This window comes from Athene noctua, chromosome 1, assembly GCF_965140245.1.
Source record: "Athene noctua chromosome 1, bAthNoc1.hap1.1, whole genome shotgun sequence".
NCBI classification, from domain to species: domain Eukaryota; kingdom Metazoa; phylum Chordata; class Aves; order Strigiformes; family Strigidae; genus Athene; species Athene noctua.
The window spans coordinates 48,473,015-48,492,587 of NC_134037.1; the positions used below are offsets into that span (position 1 = coordinate 48,473,015).

A 19,573-nucleotide genomic window follows, 5' to 3' on the forward strand; every position below is an offset into this window, starting at 1 on the left:
TATTCTGTATCCCTTCAATGTTTCTCTAATTTCTCCTCAGTAATACTGTATCTTTTCTCACATTGGTTGACCCAGCAAACACTATCCCTTGTTCTGTGGCATGAAAATGAAACGTGTGGTTTTGCCTTGCTTCTGATGCACTGTCATCTTGTGAATTTACATTCTTAAAAAACTGCATAACTTCATGATTATTCCATGTCATTTTAAATGAGAATGATCATAGATAGTTAATTATTATTAGTTACAAATAAAATGTCATCTCTGGCAGTGGAGCTATGACAGAAGAGGTTTTTAAACCACTCTGTAGAATGTATGTAGATTTTAATCAGTCTTCATTAATGTACCTGCCAATTTATTTACTACAGATTGTGAGGTTTTTCCTTTTCTTTTCCTGAAAAGGTGGAAGTGGCACAGCTCAGATGTTATGCATATAACTGAAATGAATCCATATGATCTTTCAAGAAACAGTTATGCAATTTTGCAGCTATTTACATTTTTTCTTGAGTGTTTTTTAAGGGAAACTTCCTCTTTCTTAAAGGACCACTTATGCATGAGTATCCCTAATACAGGTAGGTCTATACACAGAGCAAGTAGCAATTCATTTTCTTCCTTGAGTCAAAGTAATCTTTTTTTTTTTTTTTTTTTTTTTTGTCTCATTGTCATGTCTTTTTAGATAGAAATACAAACGTTCTTCTAAGAGAAAAACTAGATTTGTGTATGTATTTCCAGATTCCCAGGCTCTTGCTAGGAACCCTGAGAGCAGTCAACTCACTAATTTACGATGTAGGGATGAACAAGGTTAACAATTTTCTCCCAGAATGGGAAGTAAGATTTCTCATGTATAAGATGCATCATTCTCTTATGATAATTGACTAAACCTTTATTCTTCAGTTAAGAGCCTGTCTTTTATAAATTTTTAAGTCTCCTTACTGAATGATTTGCATTGCGTCTTGTTTCCTTCTAGCATTTAACATAGAGGAAATGTGACACAGCACTGTGGGGCCTAATCCATTTTCATTTTGGGTGTTAAGGATGTCCATCAATCAAGATTTGTATTTATTTTTTAAATGTAATAGAAGTTCATGATTTCCACTACTATTTTCTGGTTCTCTGACTTTCATTTTCTGTCTTTGTGTTTCTCTGGTAACTTATAGCAGGCTTGTGGCTGTGGTATCCTACTGCCTATTGATTTAAGGAGTCTTTAATTGAAAACTATTCAGCAAACATGGTTTTCAATTTACTGTTTTGCCCAACTATGTTTAGGTGCCAGAGGCTCATTTGCAGCAGTTGATGGTTGAAGATTTAAAAGTAAAGCTGCATGTCATCTAGGTATATTTCAGTAATATGCAGGGTTTTCAACAAGGACTTGTCATACATCTTACATAGCCTGCAGGCTAAAAGTGTGTGTCTCTGCATTTGTGTCTGCATGTGTAACCACAAGAATGGAAATGGCAAAGAATCAATGATCTCAAAATTAATTAAAATCAGGAAGACTTTTCCCCTGCTGACAGGATATTTAGGATAAAAATAATTAAATGAGCTATTGTGGCAAATGCAATATCGATTGCTCACCATGAGCAGCTCCTTGAACACTTAGATGAAGATTGATAACTGTTTTTTAACAGTTAGAGCCAAAGGCAACCATTCCCATCTCTAGTGTGCAGTCTGACAAATGGCTTTCAACCCAACCCTCTACTGACCACTATAAAAATCTATTATCTACCGTAAATAAATGGCATATACATGTTGCTTCTCCCTTCTTCATATCTGTATAGTTGAAAATGCTTAATTTATGATTTTTCAGTTCTTCATACTTTCAAAGTAGTAGCTGGCATCCTTTCAGGACAGAAAGATCTTTGTTTTATGGCAGACATGGATTTTTTTTTTCTTTCTTTGAGTAAACAGGGTCAGGAATTGCATCTTGGAGTTAGAGATGGAGTGAAGATAAGATTAATATTTTCAGAATAATAAGACAATAGAATAAACTTGAAGATGACCCCAGATTTTCTTAAGTGATCACTGGAATTTAGCTACAGTATGGCTACAATAGCAAGTGAAGAGGCCCAGTGGGGGCAGCCCAATAAAGCAAAGCTGTTGATGCAAAAACCTAATTATTCTTATTTCAGACTATTCTGTTTTCAGCTGTTTTACTTCAGACTCTCTCTAGTACGTACCTTTGGACAAAGCCATCTAGTAGATGGAGCACAAAAAGGGCATCCCTTGATCGTGTTTTTCAGTGAATCTTATCTTCAAAGAGCCTGATTTATGCACTATGAGACTGCTTCATGACATGAATCAGAACACTGGTATGTGGGAACATTCAGGAGAGTCACTTCAAAAGCTTGCTGCTGATTGAAAATAAAATCTGTGGTAGACCTTTCAGAGCAATGGAGCCTTACAAAATTATTGTGAGAATAAATCTTAATGAAAGAAATATGAATAGACAAGGTCTGGGTTTTTTTTAGTGACAGACTAAACCAAAAATAGACATAGAAAATGCTATAGACAGAAAAGGAAGTAAATAATATAGGCTTAATACTTGTTTAAAATATCAAAACAAGTCTGTTGACAGCATTTGTTTTTGAATCACATTAGTTTATCTAAATGTTTATGGAAGCAGACTCTTAAACATCAACTTCTTTGTGGGACACTTGCAAGAGGAAAACAGTTTCACATCATCTAGAAAGTAAGCAGTTCTTTGCAGAACAGAAGAAGTAATGAAAACTGAGAAGTGCTTAACAAGTGCTTCCTACCTATGCTTTGGCAGTCTTGTCCTGCTAATGGATCTGGTGTCAAACTTCTCTGTTCCTGTGTCAGTTTTGTGATGAGCTAGAGCTGTATGAGGTGACAATCCCTAGTCAATAGGCTGTACGGATAGACTGGTCCTTCTCAGATCTTTGAAGACAAAGGATTCACACAGAAATAATTCTCCACAGAAATACTTCTATCTCTTTCTGATGAATCAGTACACCGTTTTACATTTTTGGAACTTAAAGGCTTCCCATGATTTTTATAACTGGACAATTTTTTGTTCCATTTTAATCTAAATATTAGATAAGAATTTGTAAAGAAATCAACTGCTAAGAAATTTGAGAGAAATATTTACCCTTTGAGCTTTAGGTTACTCAAACTTTCCTTGTTTTGTTAAAATGTGCAATGAAGTAGATAAACATGTTACAATGAAGAATCAACAGTGTAGACCTCATTTCCTAAACAACCATGACATTTCCTGCCTGTGATATCTGAAAATTTCTTCATCAAGGACAGAAGTTAACATCATGGATTAAATAGTTCAGGAGAAACAATTTTCCTTCTATGACTATGTATAATTTCACTATCCATGAGAGTTTGTCTAGGAAAGAATAGATGAAGCAAATAAGATGATAAATTTGTAACCTGATTGAATTTATTTCTGTTTAGGATTCTTTGCAAAACAATTAGTTTCATTAAGACCATAACATTAGACATCTAGGTTAAATATGATGCTTTGTGATTTTAATTTTGTGGCATTATATTTTGAGTTTGTTCAGTTTCTCGGGGAATATAAATATATTTTTTAGCTGTAATTTTTCCAGACCTCATCAATAATAAATTCCATTTAGTTTTAAAGACAGGACTGGTATATTGCTTCATATTAATGAGAGACTTCTAAACATAGCCTTCTTACAATTTTTTAGCTTTGTCACACTGTAGCCACACAGCTGAATGTTTTCTGAGCAGATGTATCTCTTGGGATAAGTACTTTGAGAAAACTTCAGCTAAATCAGATTAGTCAGTTTTGGGTAGAGAATTAGGACAGAAATGTTATGTTTCCAGCATTAAAGTTTGGGGTTTTGTTGCAACCTTCCCCTAGAAAAGTGCAAGCATTCCCTATGTTAAAGTAAAAGCTTGAAATTTTGTGGAAAACAACAATGAATTTTATGTTGTCTCCATGACTTAGAAGCTTTTTACTGCATCTAATACAAGAGCACCTCTGTAATCCTCATGGAGTAGGATCTCCATCTGTCCTAACTGTACTGGACTCCGTATGTGTATCTGTGGGATCCTTTAGAAAATGCACTCTGTGGTTATATAAATTAAAACTTGTATGTGTGCAAGGGAGCTTACAATCTTACAGCCATTATTTTCTATGTGGTAAAGACTGATTTTGTAAAGATTTTTTTTTCTTTTTTTTTTTTTTTTTAATATGTGTTTACATGCATGACAAAAACATGTAGAACTTGTTTTATTAGGTATTTTACCATAGAAATTTCTTTGTGCTCTACTATGTGTAACAAACAGGACAAATTATTTACCTATGACTATTCAAAGCACCAGTTACACTTAATACCTCATGAAAAGATTATTTTTTAAAAATATAAACATAGAGTATAGAACCATAAATTATAAAACTATCTTCATAAACTCTTACCCAAATCCATCTTTTGATTTACTTTTCCATTTCTATGTTCTCTCTTGATAGAATCCCTCTTATTGCACTATTTGGCAGTCTTCGGAAGAAGAATCCAAAATAATAAGAACTAAGGGACGGTGACTGTCTTTGTAAAGAACATGGCATTGCTTTGAATTCTGCTATACCTACATTCTATTTTTTCAGTACTATCTGATCAATACAGTGCTTCCTTGGGCTAATTTAGACAAGTGAGGGAATATAAGACTGGCTTAGTACAAGTGAGGATGCCTTTAAAGGATAGTGCATTGTGTAGTGCTGAGATAGCTAATCAGAAACAACTTCAGGAATGAGCTGAGTGATTGCGGCAAACTGAAAACTTGTACAATTTAAACTATTAACACTAATTTTTGATCATACTTTGTTTGAAGATATAAGAAGGAATAGAAATTTTCTTACAGGTGCATATGAATACTTGTACTTTTATTCCTTTTATAGAAAAGGGATTATGTGAATGATCCTCTTGCTGGTTTGTTTTAGAACTCTCAGAAACTGTGCTGAAGTGTAGTTGAGCTGTTTGTGAGTATGAATGAGAAAACTAGAAATCCTTGTGACACTAAGGTTAAAGCAGAATGTACTTGTGTATTTCCTCTATTTTCTTCCTCTCCTCCTTTCTTTCTTCCCTATGCGGTTTGCAATTTCAGATATGGAGAACCTTTTGAAATACAAGGGATTAGCATCTCTAAAAATAAGATGAATGGTATGAAAATTATGTTTTAAAAATCTTGCTAAAGCATAGTTAAGAGGTATTTGTACACTTCAGGAAAAATAAATCCTCATCAGATTAGTCAAAGATATGCAAAACAAGTTAAAACTTCTGCCTCATCTTGGACACATTTTTATTTTTAAATGTAGATTTAAGTGTAGTGCAGAAATTTGACTGTTATCCTGACGGATGGAGTCCTGATGGAGTATTGAAAAAGCTGGAAGTATATTCAGTGTTCAATTCCTATTTTTGGTTTAGTAATTGTGATAATTATATACTATCAGTTGGCTTTATGATATAAATATCCTTTTGAAAGTGAACTATGTTTAGAGAGAGTTCCAAAATTTCCAGAAAGGATCACTGGGTGAATTTGGATTTTGTATACTTCTACAATTTTTATTGGACATATCAAGATTCATATATACCTCCAAAAAATCGCTATGAAGGCTGTGGTTGGTTCTTATAGTCACCAAAACATCAGCTATGTCTAACATTGCTAGGAAAATTGTTTTGAGTCATTCTCATTAATAAGCCTGTATTTATTCCAGCACTGAATTCTTACAAATAACCTAAGCTTTGAAAATTTCATGTACATAAAACCCACCCATATAATTTTTCTTTTTACTTACTTTGTTTATATGTCTATCCTTATTTTCTTTGTACTTTGAACTTCTGTGTGCTTTGATATTTAAGAATTTCAAAATACTTAAAACTTTAATTAAGCTTTCAGTGTCAAGGTAGGTCTCAATATTAGCCATTGAGGTTCCCATTAAAAGTTATTCAGCTCTTTCTGAAACATCACAATTTGAGGCTGTACTTAAATTAGGTAAATTTTTGTGGGCTATTAGAATAATAGTCTAGGATGGCTATTTTTCTGAGAATATTTTTTGAAGATAACCTGGAAAAATATTGTCACAAATCAGAATACAGCTTTTCAATGATATTTTAATCAAAACAAAATGTATCTAATGGAAATATGTCTGAAGGCATTTAATTCTGTGTCTACTCTGATGGTGAAGCTGGAGTCAGCAATTTCTGACAATCCGATTATCAGAACTAGCATCATAACATGATAAAAAGTTTATTCTGAAAGTAAACCTTAATTAATGGAGAACTTCATTGAAACAAAAAGCAATTATACAATGAAATGCAGTTGGTGGAGGCATAACTGCAAAGAAAATAAAATGTCATGTTACAAGGTCACTTTGCTTTTCTGTAATCTGTCTAGGTTATGATCTGCATATAACATACAAGTTGATTAAAGATTATACAAAAATGAAAAAAACAATGAAGAATCTAAAAATGCATGTGCTTTCAATATTAAAAGAACCCCAACCTCAACATAAAATACCTACTTTATAAATCTAAACAAAAGGGTGATTTTCTAAATCACAAGCCAGTGGTCTCATTTAATACCTTTTCCCTTGTTTATTACTGATTTTAAGGAGATGTTCATATAAAATTAAAAAAAAAAAAAAGTACTTTTTTAAAACACAGCCAGAGGACATAATTTAATAAAGTAATTATAGAAGACTGACATGAAACAGAATTCTGTTTTGAAACACGTATATACTCTTTTATGAGGTAGTTATGTCTTACACTGCTTAACAATTTATTTTCTCCTGAAAACATGAACTTTGCAAGGCTGTACATGTGATCATGGTTTTTTGCTGAGGATATTAAAATCTGTCATTAATTCTTTCCAAGAGGACAGAAATGTAAATAGAGCTTGGTGAAGGCAGAAGAAGGCAATTTATTATGAAGTCCCAGGAGTGTTCTCTCTCTGCATTTCAAAGTCATCAATATACTTTTTTTTTTTTTTTTGTCATTTTATTTAAAAATTTGAAGGTATGAAAGCTCTGAAATCCTCAAACATTGTGAAACTTTTACAGGATACAAAAATAGAAGATGTAGATTCATTCTTTAGAATGTTCCCTCCCCCCCCCCCCCCTCAATTTTTGATCAGATTTGCATTTAATCTTAAGCTTTATTCTAACTTTCTGCCTCTTGTTTGCATTGTCAGGTGTACATTCTTGCTGCACGTGGGTACAAAGGTGTTCAGTGTGTATGCTGAGTAGGATCTTTCTGTAATTACTTATGAATTGCTCCTGCAGAAGGACTTTTCCTGTGGTGTGATAAGTCTTGAATACTGAGCTAATATAATAGTAGCAGGCAGCTCTTTGTTATGGATGTGGTTGATGGAGTTGCAGTGATCACAACTATATTGACTTTTGAGCAGGAGAACAGATCAAAGGAAATAGACTTCCAAAGACCAAATAATGACCTATTGTTCCTAGTAATTAGGTTTTTATTATCAGTCCTTAAGGCATATAAAAGAGTGTGATGGGATTTTTTTTGTTGCAAAAAATATTATAGCACATACCATAATTTCTGAGGTTCAGAAGAAGGGTTGAGAAAGTACTTCAGAATAATTTTCACCTGTAAATCTTAGATTTGTTTTTAACGTTATATAGAAACCTAATATCATAACATCTGACTGATGTTACTGCCTGTATATTATATGCACCATTCTGCAAATGCTTATGCAGTCAGACAACGTTGCTTTTGCGAGCAGTACACAAAGTAATTTGGTTTTTGTCTTAGCATTTATGACATGATGGGACATTTAGAGGGTCTTATGAAGTCACACTTTATGTGGTCTTGTTAGCCAGAAAATAGAAAATGGGAGAAAAGAAATTTCTAAAAAATATCCTTATAGAACTTTTTTTTTTTTTTCTTCATACAGTTAACAGTATTTATTCCACATAAATATAAGCTGACCATATAAGCTGAATAATTTATATTGGGAACTTTTTCCTCTTTCTATGATTGGAAAGTAAACCATCCTGAACACTTGTACAAGGTAGTAACAGATAACCTGTCCAGTAAGTGATTAATTGAAAAATAAGCGAGAATGAAAAGTTGATCAGAATGTTCAGGAAATCAATCATGGCTTAATTTTACATCAGAATAGCAAATCTCAGGTAGAGACACTGGCTTTAAAACCAGACTCATCAAATCAAATCTGAACATTGAAGAAAAATAAGCATTTTTATTCTTAGACTTTTTACTTATTCCCTTAACTGAAATTTTCCCTCACACTTAGGATTTAAGCTTTTGTTCCACAAGAATGACAAGGTGTCCTTGTCAGAAAACATAATTTAACATTTTCCTATGCATGTCAGCATCTATTCTCAATCTTTAGAATTGTATTTGCTAAAATGAAATTCAGATCCTGAATCAAAGGTCAACCAGATGAGGGAAATACCACTGCTGCTCTTCCTTCAGAGAAACCTGTTAGCTACTTGTTAACTACATCTCCTGTGTTAATTGCTGGCGAAATTTCAAGTTGGCTCAAAATTTCACCTCCAGTAGGTTAAAAACAGGTTGAAAAATTCACCTAAAGAATTTTCTGGTAGTTCAAAGTTCTTAGCACCATAGTCTATCAAATTACATGATTATCTGAGATTGTTTTGTGAGATTAAAAAAATTCTACCATTTCAAACTTTTACACTGGGAAATATTTTTTTATTCTGTCAGTAAAAATTGCATATTCTTTCCTATGTAATGACATTGTAATGGCAAGAAATGTGGCAACAACATCATTATCCTTTGGAGTGTTTTTCCAGTTCTTTTGTTCTCTTGACATTTTCTCAAAATTTGTAACTGTTTCCTATTCCACTTCACCATTTCTTTGACAACTGGAGATTAAACTATGAGGCATTGAGGGAAAAGAGGAAAATCTTTCTTTTCTGTTCATTTTCTGTGTAAGACAAAATTACACCTTTTCAAAAAAAATTACCTGGCCAGTTCTACATTTTATAGATTTTTTAAAAAATTGTTAGTTTTAAGACCTTTTTCAAGAATATAAGAAATAAATAATTTGATTTGTTCAGATGTTAAAACAATTATTTTGATGATAGGGAAAATAATTTCCATCTGGTTTATTTCTACTTAAAATCATGAACACAAGTCTATAAACAAACACCCTGTTTAAAATTCACTAGGTAACTAAATGTTAAAAAAATAATGTAAGCAGCTATGCCTTAATGTGATAATTATTCAGCTGAAATACAATATTTTTGAAAAAAAAAAAAAAAAGAGAGAGTTTATGTTAAGAAGTTATTTGATTTTTAAAGAAGCTAGATGAACATTGTTTATAGCTTGGTGATGTTCATATCTTGTTCCCAGTTGGAATGCATTTTTTGGGGTGAAAAAAAGATCTCTACTGTTTGCTTAATTGTACCCCAGGGCAGAATTGGGAATGTGTCAAGAAGTAAGAAAACACCAGTTTTAATAAGCATACAATGCAATTTAACAGTTCATAAAACAGTAAAATTTAATCCCAGGCTGAGAGATTTATTAAATCTCACTCAGCAAAATGGTTTTGTGGGACATGTTAGCAAGTGAGAATTAAGTGAAATGATTTCAGGGGCAATAGATTTTATTATCTGAGGAGGGGAGGAACTAGTTTTGCAAGCCATTTCTTCTTAATTTCATTCACTCATTATAATTGCCTTGAGTAGGAGAGCTTTCTGTGAGTAGTAGTAGTATGTTGGATCTCTGGAATTTGTGTTCATGCTACTAGGTTTGTCAGGCATCATCCCACTGGAATATCTTCTGTTGGTGGTCTTGTGCATCAGTTCTTTTAATGATTATTAAAGATTTTTAGATCTAATACAATTCAAGTCTCTATCTGTAAGATAAAATGACTCCTATTAATTTAAAAAAAATTGTCCTTTTTGCATCCATGCTTGTTTCTTCTCTGGTTTCTGTTGCCCACAAGTGTTGTTCTCAGTTTTTTGTTTTCATAGGCCACAGAAACGATGTTCTTTCAGTATCTTTTCTAATACTTCTGCCAGTTAGAGGATTCCTAATTCTGTTCTTCCAGACAGTTGTTACATCCATGTGAAATAGAATGCTGACTTGTATTACGTGTTTGTCCTACTTATGTTAACATATCATTCAACTGTCCAAAAAAATATTTTGTAAAAGTTAATTTCTTCTAATATTTTTATTGCTGTAGCCTCATATGACAAACTCCTTGAAGACGCTGCTCAAAATGTGCCCACAGCTGCTTTACTTAATACTACACTAATATCCTTGTTACTATGAATTGCTGAAAGGGCTTTTCTTCCATTGTTGGCTGCCCAGACTGTGTTCAAACCGTAATATGAGTTTCTATAGCATGCATATCCCATAGAGATATGGGATACCTAAGAGAATGTTTTAGAGAGCTTAGCTAGATTTGTTATATTTTGGATTGATAAATGCTTTTTTCTTCCCTTATTGCCTTGGAATCATTCTTAACCTGAGGTAGATTAAGATAATATAAAAACATTTATTTGCTTTCATGTTCTCAAATACAGTTGGAAATATTTAAGAAAAGACATACCTGCTCTACTATGTAAGGTTAACTTGGAAAGGTTTCTCTCTCTGTCTGCTCAGCTCTTTTGCTGTATTGGTTTGCTGTAGACTTTCTTTAACACAGAGCTGGAATTTTGATAGGCCTTATGTCTTTGATCACTTTCATTAGAGAGAGCTGTTTGTTGATATGGAATGGCTTGGGGCAATTTATCTTTTACAGCTACTTGCTTGTCTAATTCTTCCTGAATATCCTGAAGGACCTTTTCTCCTGAATCTATGGCGTGGCATGATTTACATTTCTATCCTTTTTCAAGTATATCGTAAGACATATGATTTTACTGCAATATGAAACTATTTTAAAAAATATAGTTTTCTCTCATAGCACATAAAGAGTAGTAAAGAGTAAACATAAATCTACATTTACTTTGGTATTCAAATCTTTCTGCAACATATGTATACAGAGAAAGATACTATATTTTTGTGCATTTTACAGATCTGTATGGTCTCAAATAGTTCATATTATTGAACATACTTTTGATATGAGTATTTCCTTTAGACTCTTCTTTAGTCTTCATTTATCTTGATGTCTATTTTGTTATGTAACTAAACATAAACCTTTTATTCTTGTGTCTGTTTAATCTAAGTTCTGACTGTTTCATCCTTGTGGTAAATTCAACATAATTCTGTCTTTTGTTATGTATATGACAGGCACCTTGTAGAAGTTCCTAAGCATGATCATTTTTCACTTTATTAATTATAATAACTTATTATAGACAATTACATCTCATATTTATTTATATGTAAAATGTAGAAAACAATATAAAATTTCAAAATTTCAAACACTGACAGGTAACAGTGGAGTATATTTCTGTCCCATTAATCATGAACTGTAATAGCCACAAATAAAATAACAGTAGATAGATCCATAGAGTTTTGTATTTCTCCTAGTACCCTTTCTGAGAAATCATTTCTAAAAGTGGGAAAATATTCCAGATTATATTGCTTAAAGTAACACACAGATGCTTTTCTTAATCGTCTTATCCAACCATTCTTTGATTAACAATAGACCTGAAAAAATTAAAGAAAGATTACTTTTTTCAGTATTAATCTCTTGTTCTGGACCTTCTTGGAAAATCACTTTGTAGTGCAGATTTGAAACTACCTGTAGTTTGGATGTTGCTGATCAAAGACATGTTTGTGAACCAAGCTTCAGGTAGAGTAATGTTAGCACTACTTCCACCACACTATATAAGAATTTTGGGAAAAAAGTTCTTATGTTACCAGTTACTCTGTTTTGTGGGATAAAATAATGTTGTCCTAACATAATACATGATCTGGTCCTTAAAATTTTCTGACCAGGCAATAGTAGAATCTATAATAAAAAAACCTACAGGTTTTTATAAGTAAATCTTAGTTTATTTTTATATGTAGAATATCATAGTTTCTGTAGTTCACATCCAGTAATTTTTAAAGACAACTTTGTCATTTTCTGTCAAAGAGGACAGCTTTTAAGGAAAGTAATAGTGTTAGTAATGAGAGTTCTTCTGCACTGTAGGTGGTCACCCTTTCCTGACTTTCGAGTGTTGTCAGATTTTTCTTATATCTTTGTTCTTATCCATTTTTCCTGAGGTGTTTAAAAGAAAGGAAGTAGGGTCAGCTTCTATGACAAAATCAGTCTTCAGAGGAAAATAATAATAATAATAAAACCTGCACAGAGACCTATTTCTGTTCATTGTGTTCACAATGGAAATAATCTACAAAACAAGAGTAATATGGGAAAAAATGAAAGGCAATTTGTGGGGAGTTTGGTAGAATAAAAAAGGAAGTGTTTTTTTATTTATGAAATGTGTTATTTATTCAAGGATTTGTAATTAATAATTAAATAGTGTGTTAAATTATCAGTAAGGATAATTGACAGAAAAATAAGTAATTATAAAAGGAGCAGTACTACATAGAAGGTTAAGGAGATTAATTATGGGACATTTTTGATGGCTTTGAAATAAATAAGTATGCCATTGTAAATCCTTATTGTACAGTGCAGAAATAGCAATATTATTTCTCCATAAAAATATTACTCTGGGGAGGGAGGAGATTTGACTAGGCTGTCCAGTTCACTGTACCTCCAGTATGCACTACTTGTTCAGGCTGTTAGGTCAAAGAAAAGGAGCTCATACTCTCCCAATTGTAATGTGTCATCTCTGTCCCTCATAAAACTGACTGGAAATAATCTGGATATATTGGGATTTGAAAAAACCCAAACAACTCAACAACCTAACTTTGTATCCAGTGTTCTATCCAAGGCACTACTGTTGTGTGAGAAATAAAATACAATTTATTAGGGCCAATGGAAATTTCAGTCCTTCTGGAACATGCCCTGCTTCATGTGCTTATACTCCTGCCAAATGTGAATGCAACATTCTCATTATCTTCTGAACTCTTGCAAGGACAGGTACCATAAAGACAAGCTTAGTGGGAGAACTCTGTTGCAGTATGAGATTAGCATGTTAACACTTTGTTAAACCAGTGACCACAGTCAATCTGAACTGGGTTTATTTTGGAAGATACTGTGGTCTGAGATGACTGTGTAGCTAATGGAAAGTCAGTCAATAACAAGTGATCTGTATGAGGAAATAAGTTTCAGAATAGATTAAAGACTCCATGTGAACTGCTTTTGACATGTTCACACATTTCCAAGGACTTTGTTAAAAAAAACCCTGGTGTAAAGTATTCTTTCACTTTTATGCATTTATCTGGATACTTTTGTCGTGGTCACCTAGGAAACAAATGCAGGTATACATTTGTGAGAATTTGTATTCAGTTTCATTTAAATTTTGATCCAATTAATGAAGTCACACTTGAAAAGAGTTTAAGCCTCATTTTAATTAATGCACAAAATTTTTGCAAATACATTTGTGACCATCAGACACTAGGCAAAACACTCTGAACAGTTTGGCTTTTTAAATGTAGTTGGGAGTTATTTCACAACGTCAAAACTTAACTGACTGGAGATAGGAAGACATAGATAATATTGAAAAAAATAATGAGCTGCATATGAAAAATATGACCTATCCTGCTTAATGTAGCAGTCCTTATTCAGATAATATGTAGGTAAAGGTAGAATAAGAACTAAAGAGTAGAAAAGTTTATGTATAACAAGGGAAAAATCTTGGCTCACGCAATGCAGTATTTCAAATGAACTGTACAGTGACAACTTTATTAGTCAATTCAGTTTAACACAGAACTGACTGGAGAATCAGAATACTATGTTTCAAGATTTATTTTTTTTTCTTCAGTTTTGTTTTGCACAGAATATTTTTTTTGTTAAATATCTACTTTTTAAAAAAATTAATTAGCAAAATATTTATCCTTGCATAAAAATTTAGATATATTTGATTTATGATATATTTGTAACCTGATACTAATGACAGTTGTGGCTGGTAAATGCAGATTCAGATCTCCACCTTGTGACAGAACAGAGCCTGTTAACTAAGTGATAAAGTATGACACTTGCATTTTCTTTCTCATTTGCTTTGTCTTTGATGAAAAAATATATTTTAACATCTTTTCTGAATCAAATCTTTAAAATTTTTATTGTGGAAAATCCAATTTTGTTAGAATGTCTAGAGAGTTTCAAGTTGCATCGTAGAAGAGTTGTATCTGAATTTGGAAGTTTTATATTTTCTTTGACACACATAAGAGCTTACGTCCCCACCCCCACACCTCCCTTTTCCTTCTTTCTTTCAGAGTTAAAGGGGCATTAACTTGCTTTTACTGGACATGACTTAATTAATAAAGTCAAGTTCAAACACAAAATACTGTCACTGTAAACAAATGTATATCATACTTGCAAGGAGGTTGTCTTTAATAATATCTTACACTTACCATGAAAGCATTTTGCAAATGGTTAAGCAGTCTAATCCTCACAAAGGTAATCCTTATACTGTTAGGGAGATAATTTAGTTAGTTAAGTAAGCCTTTTTTTGTTAAAAAACCCACTTGTTTGTCCCTCTTCTTTGACTGCTTTTCTGTGGAAAAAGTTCCCCACAGCCACTGGAAAAAATTGGCAAAGAGGACAATTATGATATCTTGTGTGTCACAAATTTGTAAATACAAGAATCTTCTGATCTAGGGAAAATAAACAATATTACAAATAACTTATTCTTGTCTGGAATCCACAGTGAATCAAATACTAAAGAACAAAAACTAGATTTATTAAGCTTCTCTTTTCCATTGCCTTATTTCATATGCCACTCAATGTAGAAAATTTCTTGGTGTTTTCAAGTACTTCACAGAGCACCTTTTAAGTAGAAGACCATATTTCTTCATAGACTTTTATTAGTAATAAATTTAATTAAGGGGAAAAACAATCATATTAATTTAATTTAAGATTTAATTGAAAACTTAAGGGTTTTTTCCTGCTTTCAAGCTAGTTTTAATCATCTGTATTTTAGTAATTGAAAGTTCTTTCAGATCAAGCCCACATAACAGTTCCATTTTTTTTTAGTAATTGAAGATTATAGAGGACTATAATTTTTTGTAGTAAAAGCTGAAATATTATTTCTTCTGTTTGAGAAGTGTATTATTTCTGATATAGCTCATGAAGAAACAGCATTGCAATCCTTCATCTTAAATTAATTTTTAACTTGATTGTGTGATAAAAATAGTGTTTTCTAAAAATAAAGTACATAATTTTGCAATTTAGAGATAATTTTGAAGCACTGAGATATGAACCAGAGAGGAGTGGTTTATTGGTACATGAAATCCTCATACAGTTTGATGGAAGTAAATGGAAATGTAGTACAAAAACATTGCTGTGCAAATAAGGTGCACACAGATTCAATCTCACTAAGTATGGAATCTACATTTTTTTGTAACCCTTAATAAGTAATTAGGCACAGATTCCAAAAGCAGTTAGCACATTTGTTAAGCTGGACATCAAATGGCATCAATGAACTCTTACGTAATCTGAAGATGGTTATGAAGACAATGATTCCTCTGTTTTATTAGGCTTGCTTGGATTTTATCTATATGTCCAAGTGCAATCCCTTCCTCTCACTTTTTTTTTGAAAGTCTTACGATACAGACCTAGATCTCAGGTTACAGCTGTAGTACAGAAACAGCTCAATTGGTTTCAAGATTTTCAGCTGGTTCTTGTCTAACCTACCAGCCATGTGGAAGGTCATTAAAAATCATACCTTTTGTATGTCGAAAATGGCAGGAAAACTTGGCAAGAAGCAGTTTGTTAGTTCCATTACACAGAGATTTCTTCTTGGCTGAGACGCAGGCTAATAGTGGGTTTCTTCTGCATCATCTTTGCCCATATAGGTTAGAAACCGGTAAAAAAAGCTAACCTACTATCCCAGCTCCAAGCCCCTAAAACTCAAACCCTCTCTACAATATTGATTAACCAGGACATGTAAGTGTGTGACAGAAATCACAGCATGTATCTACTGGAGCTTGTCATGTGCATTTGACGTCTTTGGGAGTAGTTGGAGATGAAGAAGAAAAAGACCACCTTTTACTCTGAGGAGACCCAGGGAGAAATAATACACTGTCTAATAATAGAGAGGACTCTTTTTCTACCTTCTTCATACTGAGTCTAACTCAACCAGAGCACTGCCACAGTGAGATTAGAGTACTTGCATGCAATTTGTTAGACACTATTTAGCAAGTAATTTAGCCAGGCTCAGAAGTGATTATACAGAAACACACGTAAAAAATAGAGGCAAACACAACACCCACAGTAAGACAGGAGGTAAAGGAATTATGGAACAGTATTGAGAAGAAATGTGTATTATCCAAATGAGTTTGGAATAAAAATGAATCACAGATTGGTACTTTCTCTCTGTTTGAGATATATTGTGACTGAAATCACTTCTCTGATTAAGCTGTTACCTCTGAGTGCTAAAAGCTTTCTTATAACTTGACAGAGTCAACTGGAAAACAGATTTGTGGTCACAGACACGTCACCTGATACCTTAATCACCTATCTCAATCTCATTCTATTTCAATTTGATGAAAAATTTTTGTAGCTTCTGTAGTTGTAGTAATTTTTTTCTTTTTTAGTTTTAGAAATATAAATGACAACATCATGAGCACTATTTTAGATGAGTTTATCTGTATCCAAGCTGTCATCATGCATACTAAGGATTATAAAACCCCATAACCCATGGTTAAGAAAGGGTATCAAGATATGTTTGTGAAATACAACATAATTCTTAAAAGGTTTATGCAAGTTAGCTAAAACAGTACTAATCTCATTTTTCAATAAGATTATTTTCTTGTATTGTGTGCTTCAGTGAATGGACACATTATAACAGGTTTCTATCTCAAATTCAAGAACCATTGATTCTCCTGGAGTTTCTACCTCTTCTTCCTTCCAGACTGCTGATCTATTTTTAGATAAAATAAAGAATCCTAAAAATTTAATTAGGGACATGTCCTTCCTCATACCCAAACTGTTGCTTGCTGAAACCTGCAGTACTTCCTTTACCACAATGTATAGTTCCAAGAGTGTGATTTAAGGAAGAGAAAGCAGTATGGACAAAGCCAAATGAACAAGGATGGAGAGCTAGGCCAACAGCTATCAGTTCCTAGTCTCTCAGAGGAAAGGTAAAATGACCAACCAAGAGGAGAGCCCAACCGGCAAATTCAAGTATATACTTTATATCTTTTCCTGAGCTCTCTGCTGCTTATTTCTCTTACAGTAAAATCAATGATTGCACCCAGTGAGATGAGTGCAATATTGAATCACTAAACCAATATATTTTTGAGTATACAGCTCTATCTGTCTCTATTCAATACAAACGTTTAAGCCTACATTTAACTTTAATCTTCCTATACAAGGTGGATTGTGGAATCTCATCCTACATAAATAAGGGATTTATCTTGTAGCATCTAAAAATCAAATAGGGCACTCAACTTCTAGCCAGTGATTAGTTCGTGTTGTGTGCATTTAAAATAAATAAATTCTGATATAGATTTATTTCCAGTGAAGCAATATTCATCAGTCAAATATGAAGAATATTATCAGAATTTTAAATACTTCTAAAGATACAATGGCTTCTTATTAACGCTTTCACAGGAGTTGACTGTCTTGTCATCCTACAGATTTCCAGTTCAGTGGCTTATAGAATTTGATAGAAAGCCATGTTGCTCTGCATCTGGCATAATGTTCGTTTGATTCCTGCTGATGAGTCTTATCAGTTCTGTGTCCAAATTTATATCTAGTTAATTAGTTAATGCTGGTTTTGAACTTTTAATTACCTCTTCATGGGTTGATTTTGCTGAAGTCTCACAGTAATTTCAATTTTTCTTCATTGGTGCAAGGACTGCAGTTTTAGGAGTAAAGCTGTTTTAAAAAAAAAAAAAAAATTTGAATTTCTGAGTCAGATTAATATGTTGTATTTATTGTGTACTTTATTTAAAAAACTGTTGTCTAGACTTCAACTATTGCCAAATACTGCTTCTAGAATATTAAACTTTGTATGATGCTTACTCAGCATGTCATTCCAACTTTTTGGTGTTTTATTTCCTCCTTGTCAAATACCAGCTTGCCTTAAAACCACTTTAATGCCTTGAAGATAATGAACAATTTGGCAGCAAAAATATTTTCTGAGTGATTTGGAGCCCTTGCATAAACTTCTTGGTATCTGAGACTGTTGAAACCTATTGTACTGGCTATTTTAAAATCAGGATTTATTTCTGTTTGAATTTTGAAATCTCTCCTTGGGAGAGCCATTTAAATGTAAACGCATATTTTCCTCTTTAGCAGTAGCTTATGGGCTATAATGGTAGAACATTTTTGCATTTTTATGTTTAGTTTTATTGTAAAGAGCCTTGGGACGCATTTGCATGAAAGGCACTATATAAGCTCATTTTGTATCGCATTGTATTGTATTGTGACAAGTGCAATAATCTGCAGGTTTCCTATCCATTAAAGAACTAATTTCACAGCTCACTAATTATGTGAATGAGAAGGGGAAATGGGTCCTTTTTCTCTAAGGTATGCTGAGCAGATGGCATAGCAGTCATTTACACCAGCTCAATCTAAGGTCCTCTCTTGCTTTTGGTTCGGAGGCTTGCCTCTGTTTATCAAATAGAACAGGAGAGAGATGTCAGTTTCTTGTACAGCATGACAGTGTGTACAGAGAGGCTGTCACTGTCCTTTGCTAATGCCACATTAGTTAACACATACCAGGTCTAAACAGCCTGCTTATTTAGGATGGGACGTGCAAACCGTTAAAATAAATGTGCATTTTAATGCAATTCTAATTTCCCTCTTATTTATAGAAGATACTGGTTAGGTCTGTCCTAGGGATTTAAACTGATACCCATTAAAAAGTTATTAATGAATAAATTGAGTAGCTTTGGAACTGTATCTACCCTGTAATATTAAACCAGAACCACATTATTTCCTTAGCCTGTGCTCTTTCCTTCATAGCTAAGGTTTTATATGTTGCTAATCTTTTATTATTTTTTCCTTTTGCCTCACTCATGGAAATTACTGACTTGAATCAAACATCCATACAATGTTTTATATAGGCCCCTAATGCACTCCTTTTTTAAAGTAACACGAGTCATCAGAGATACCAGTGTTCTCCTGTGGAAAAGTTGTTATTTGGTCACTTCTTTCAACATTAAAAATAAAAAATCTGAGACTGAAGGTCCTGGCACGTCTTATGTAGGACTTGGCAATAAGGCTGCATTTTACAGTGCTACACAAGCAATCAGATCATTTTCTTCCTTTAACACTATGAACAGTGCTAATGTTTTGTTTCCTTTTCTCACTGCTGGGATGTCAGGTTTTTGGTCTGTGTTCTTGATTCTGATTTCATTCTAATTTCAGACGGACGCAGCACTAATGTATGATGCAGTTCATGTGGTGTCAGTGGCTGTCCAGCAGTTCCCACAGATGACTGTCAGTTCACTACAGTGTAATCGCCACAAACCATGGCGCTTTGGGACCCGTTTTATGAGTCTCATTAAGGAGGTAAGTCACTACTAAAATGTGCTGCTTCATTGCTTTCCTTTCTTCCAACTCCCATTTT

General features: G+C 33.1%; 1 protein-coding gene across 1 annotated transcript in view; it reads left to right on the forward strand.

Moving 5' to 3' along the window:
- The window catches only part of GRIK2 (glutamate ionotropic receptor kainate type subunit 2), a 439,062-nt gene that overhangs the window by 213,942 nt on the left and 205,547 nt on the right, over positions 1-19,573 (forward strand). Inside the window, exon 7 of the mRNA XM_074923172.1 lies at positions 19,372-19,515. Within this exon, the coding sequence (XP_074779273.1) occupies positions 19,372-19,515 (144 nt within the window). The remainder of the gene's footprint in view (positions 1-19,371; positions 19,516-19,573) is intronic.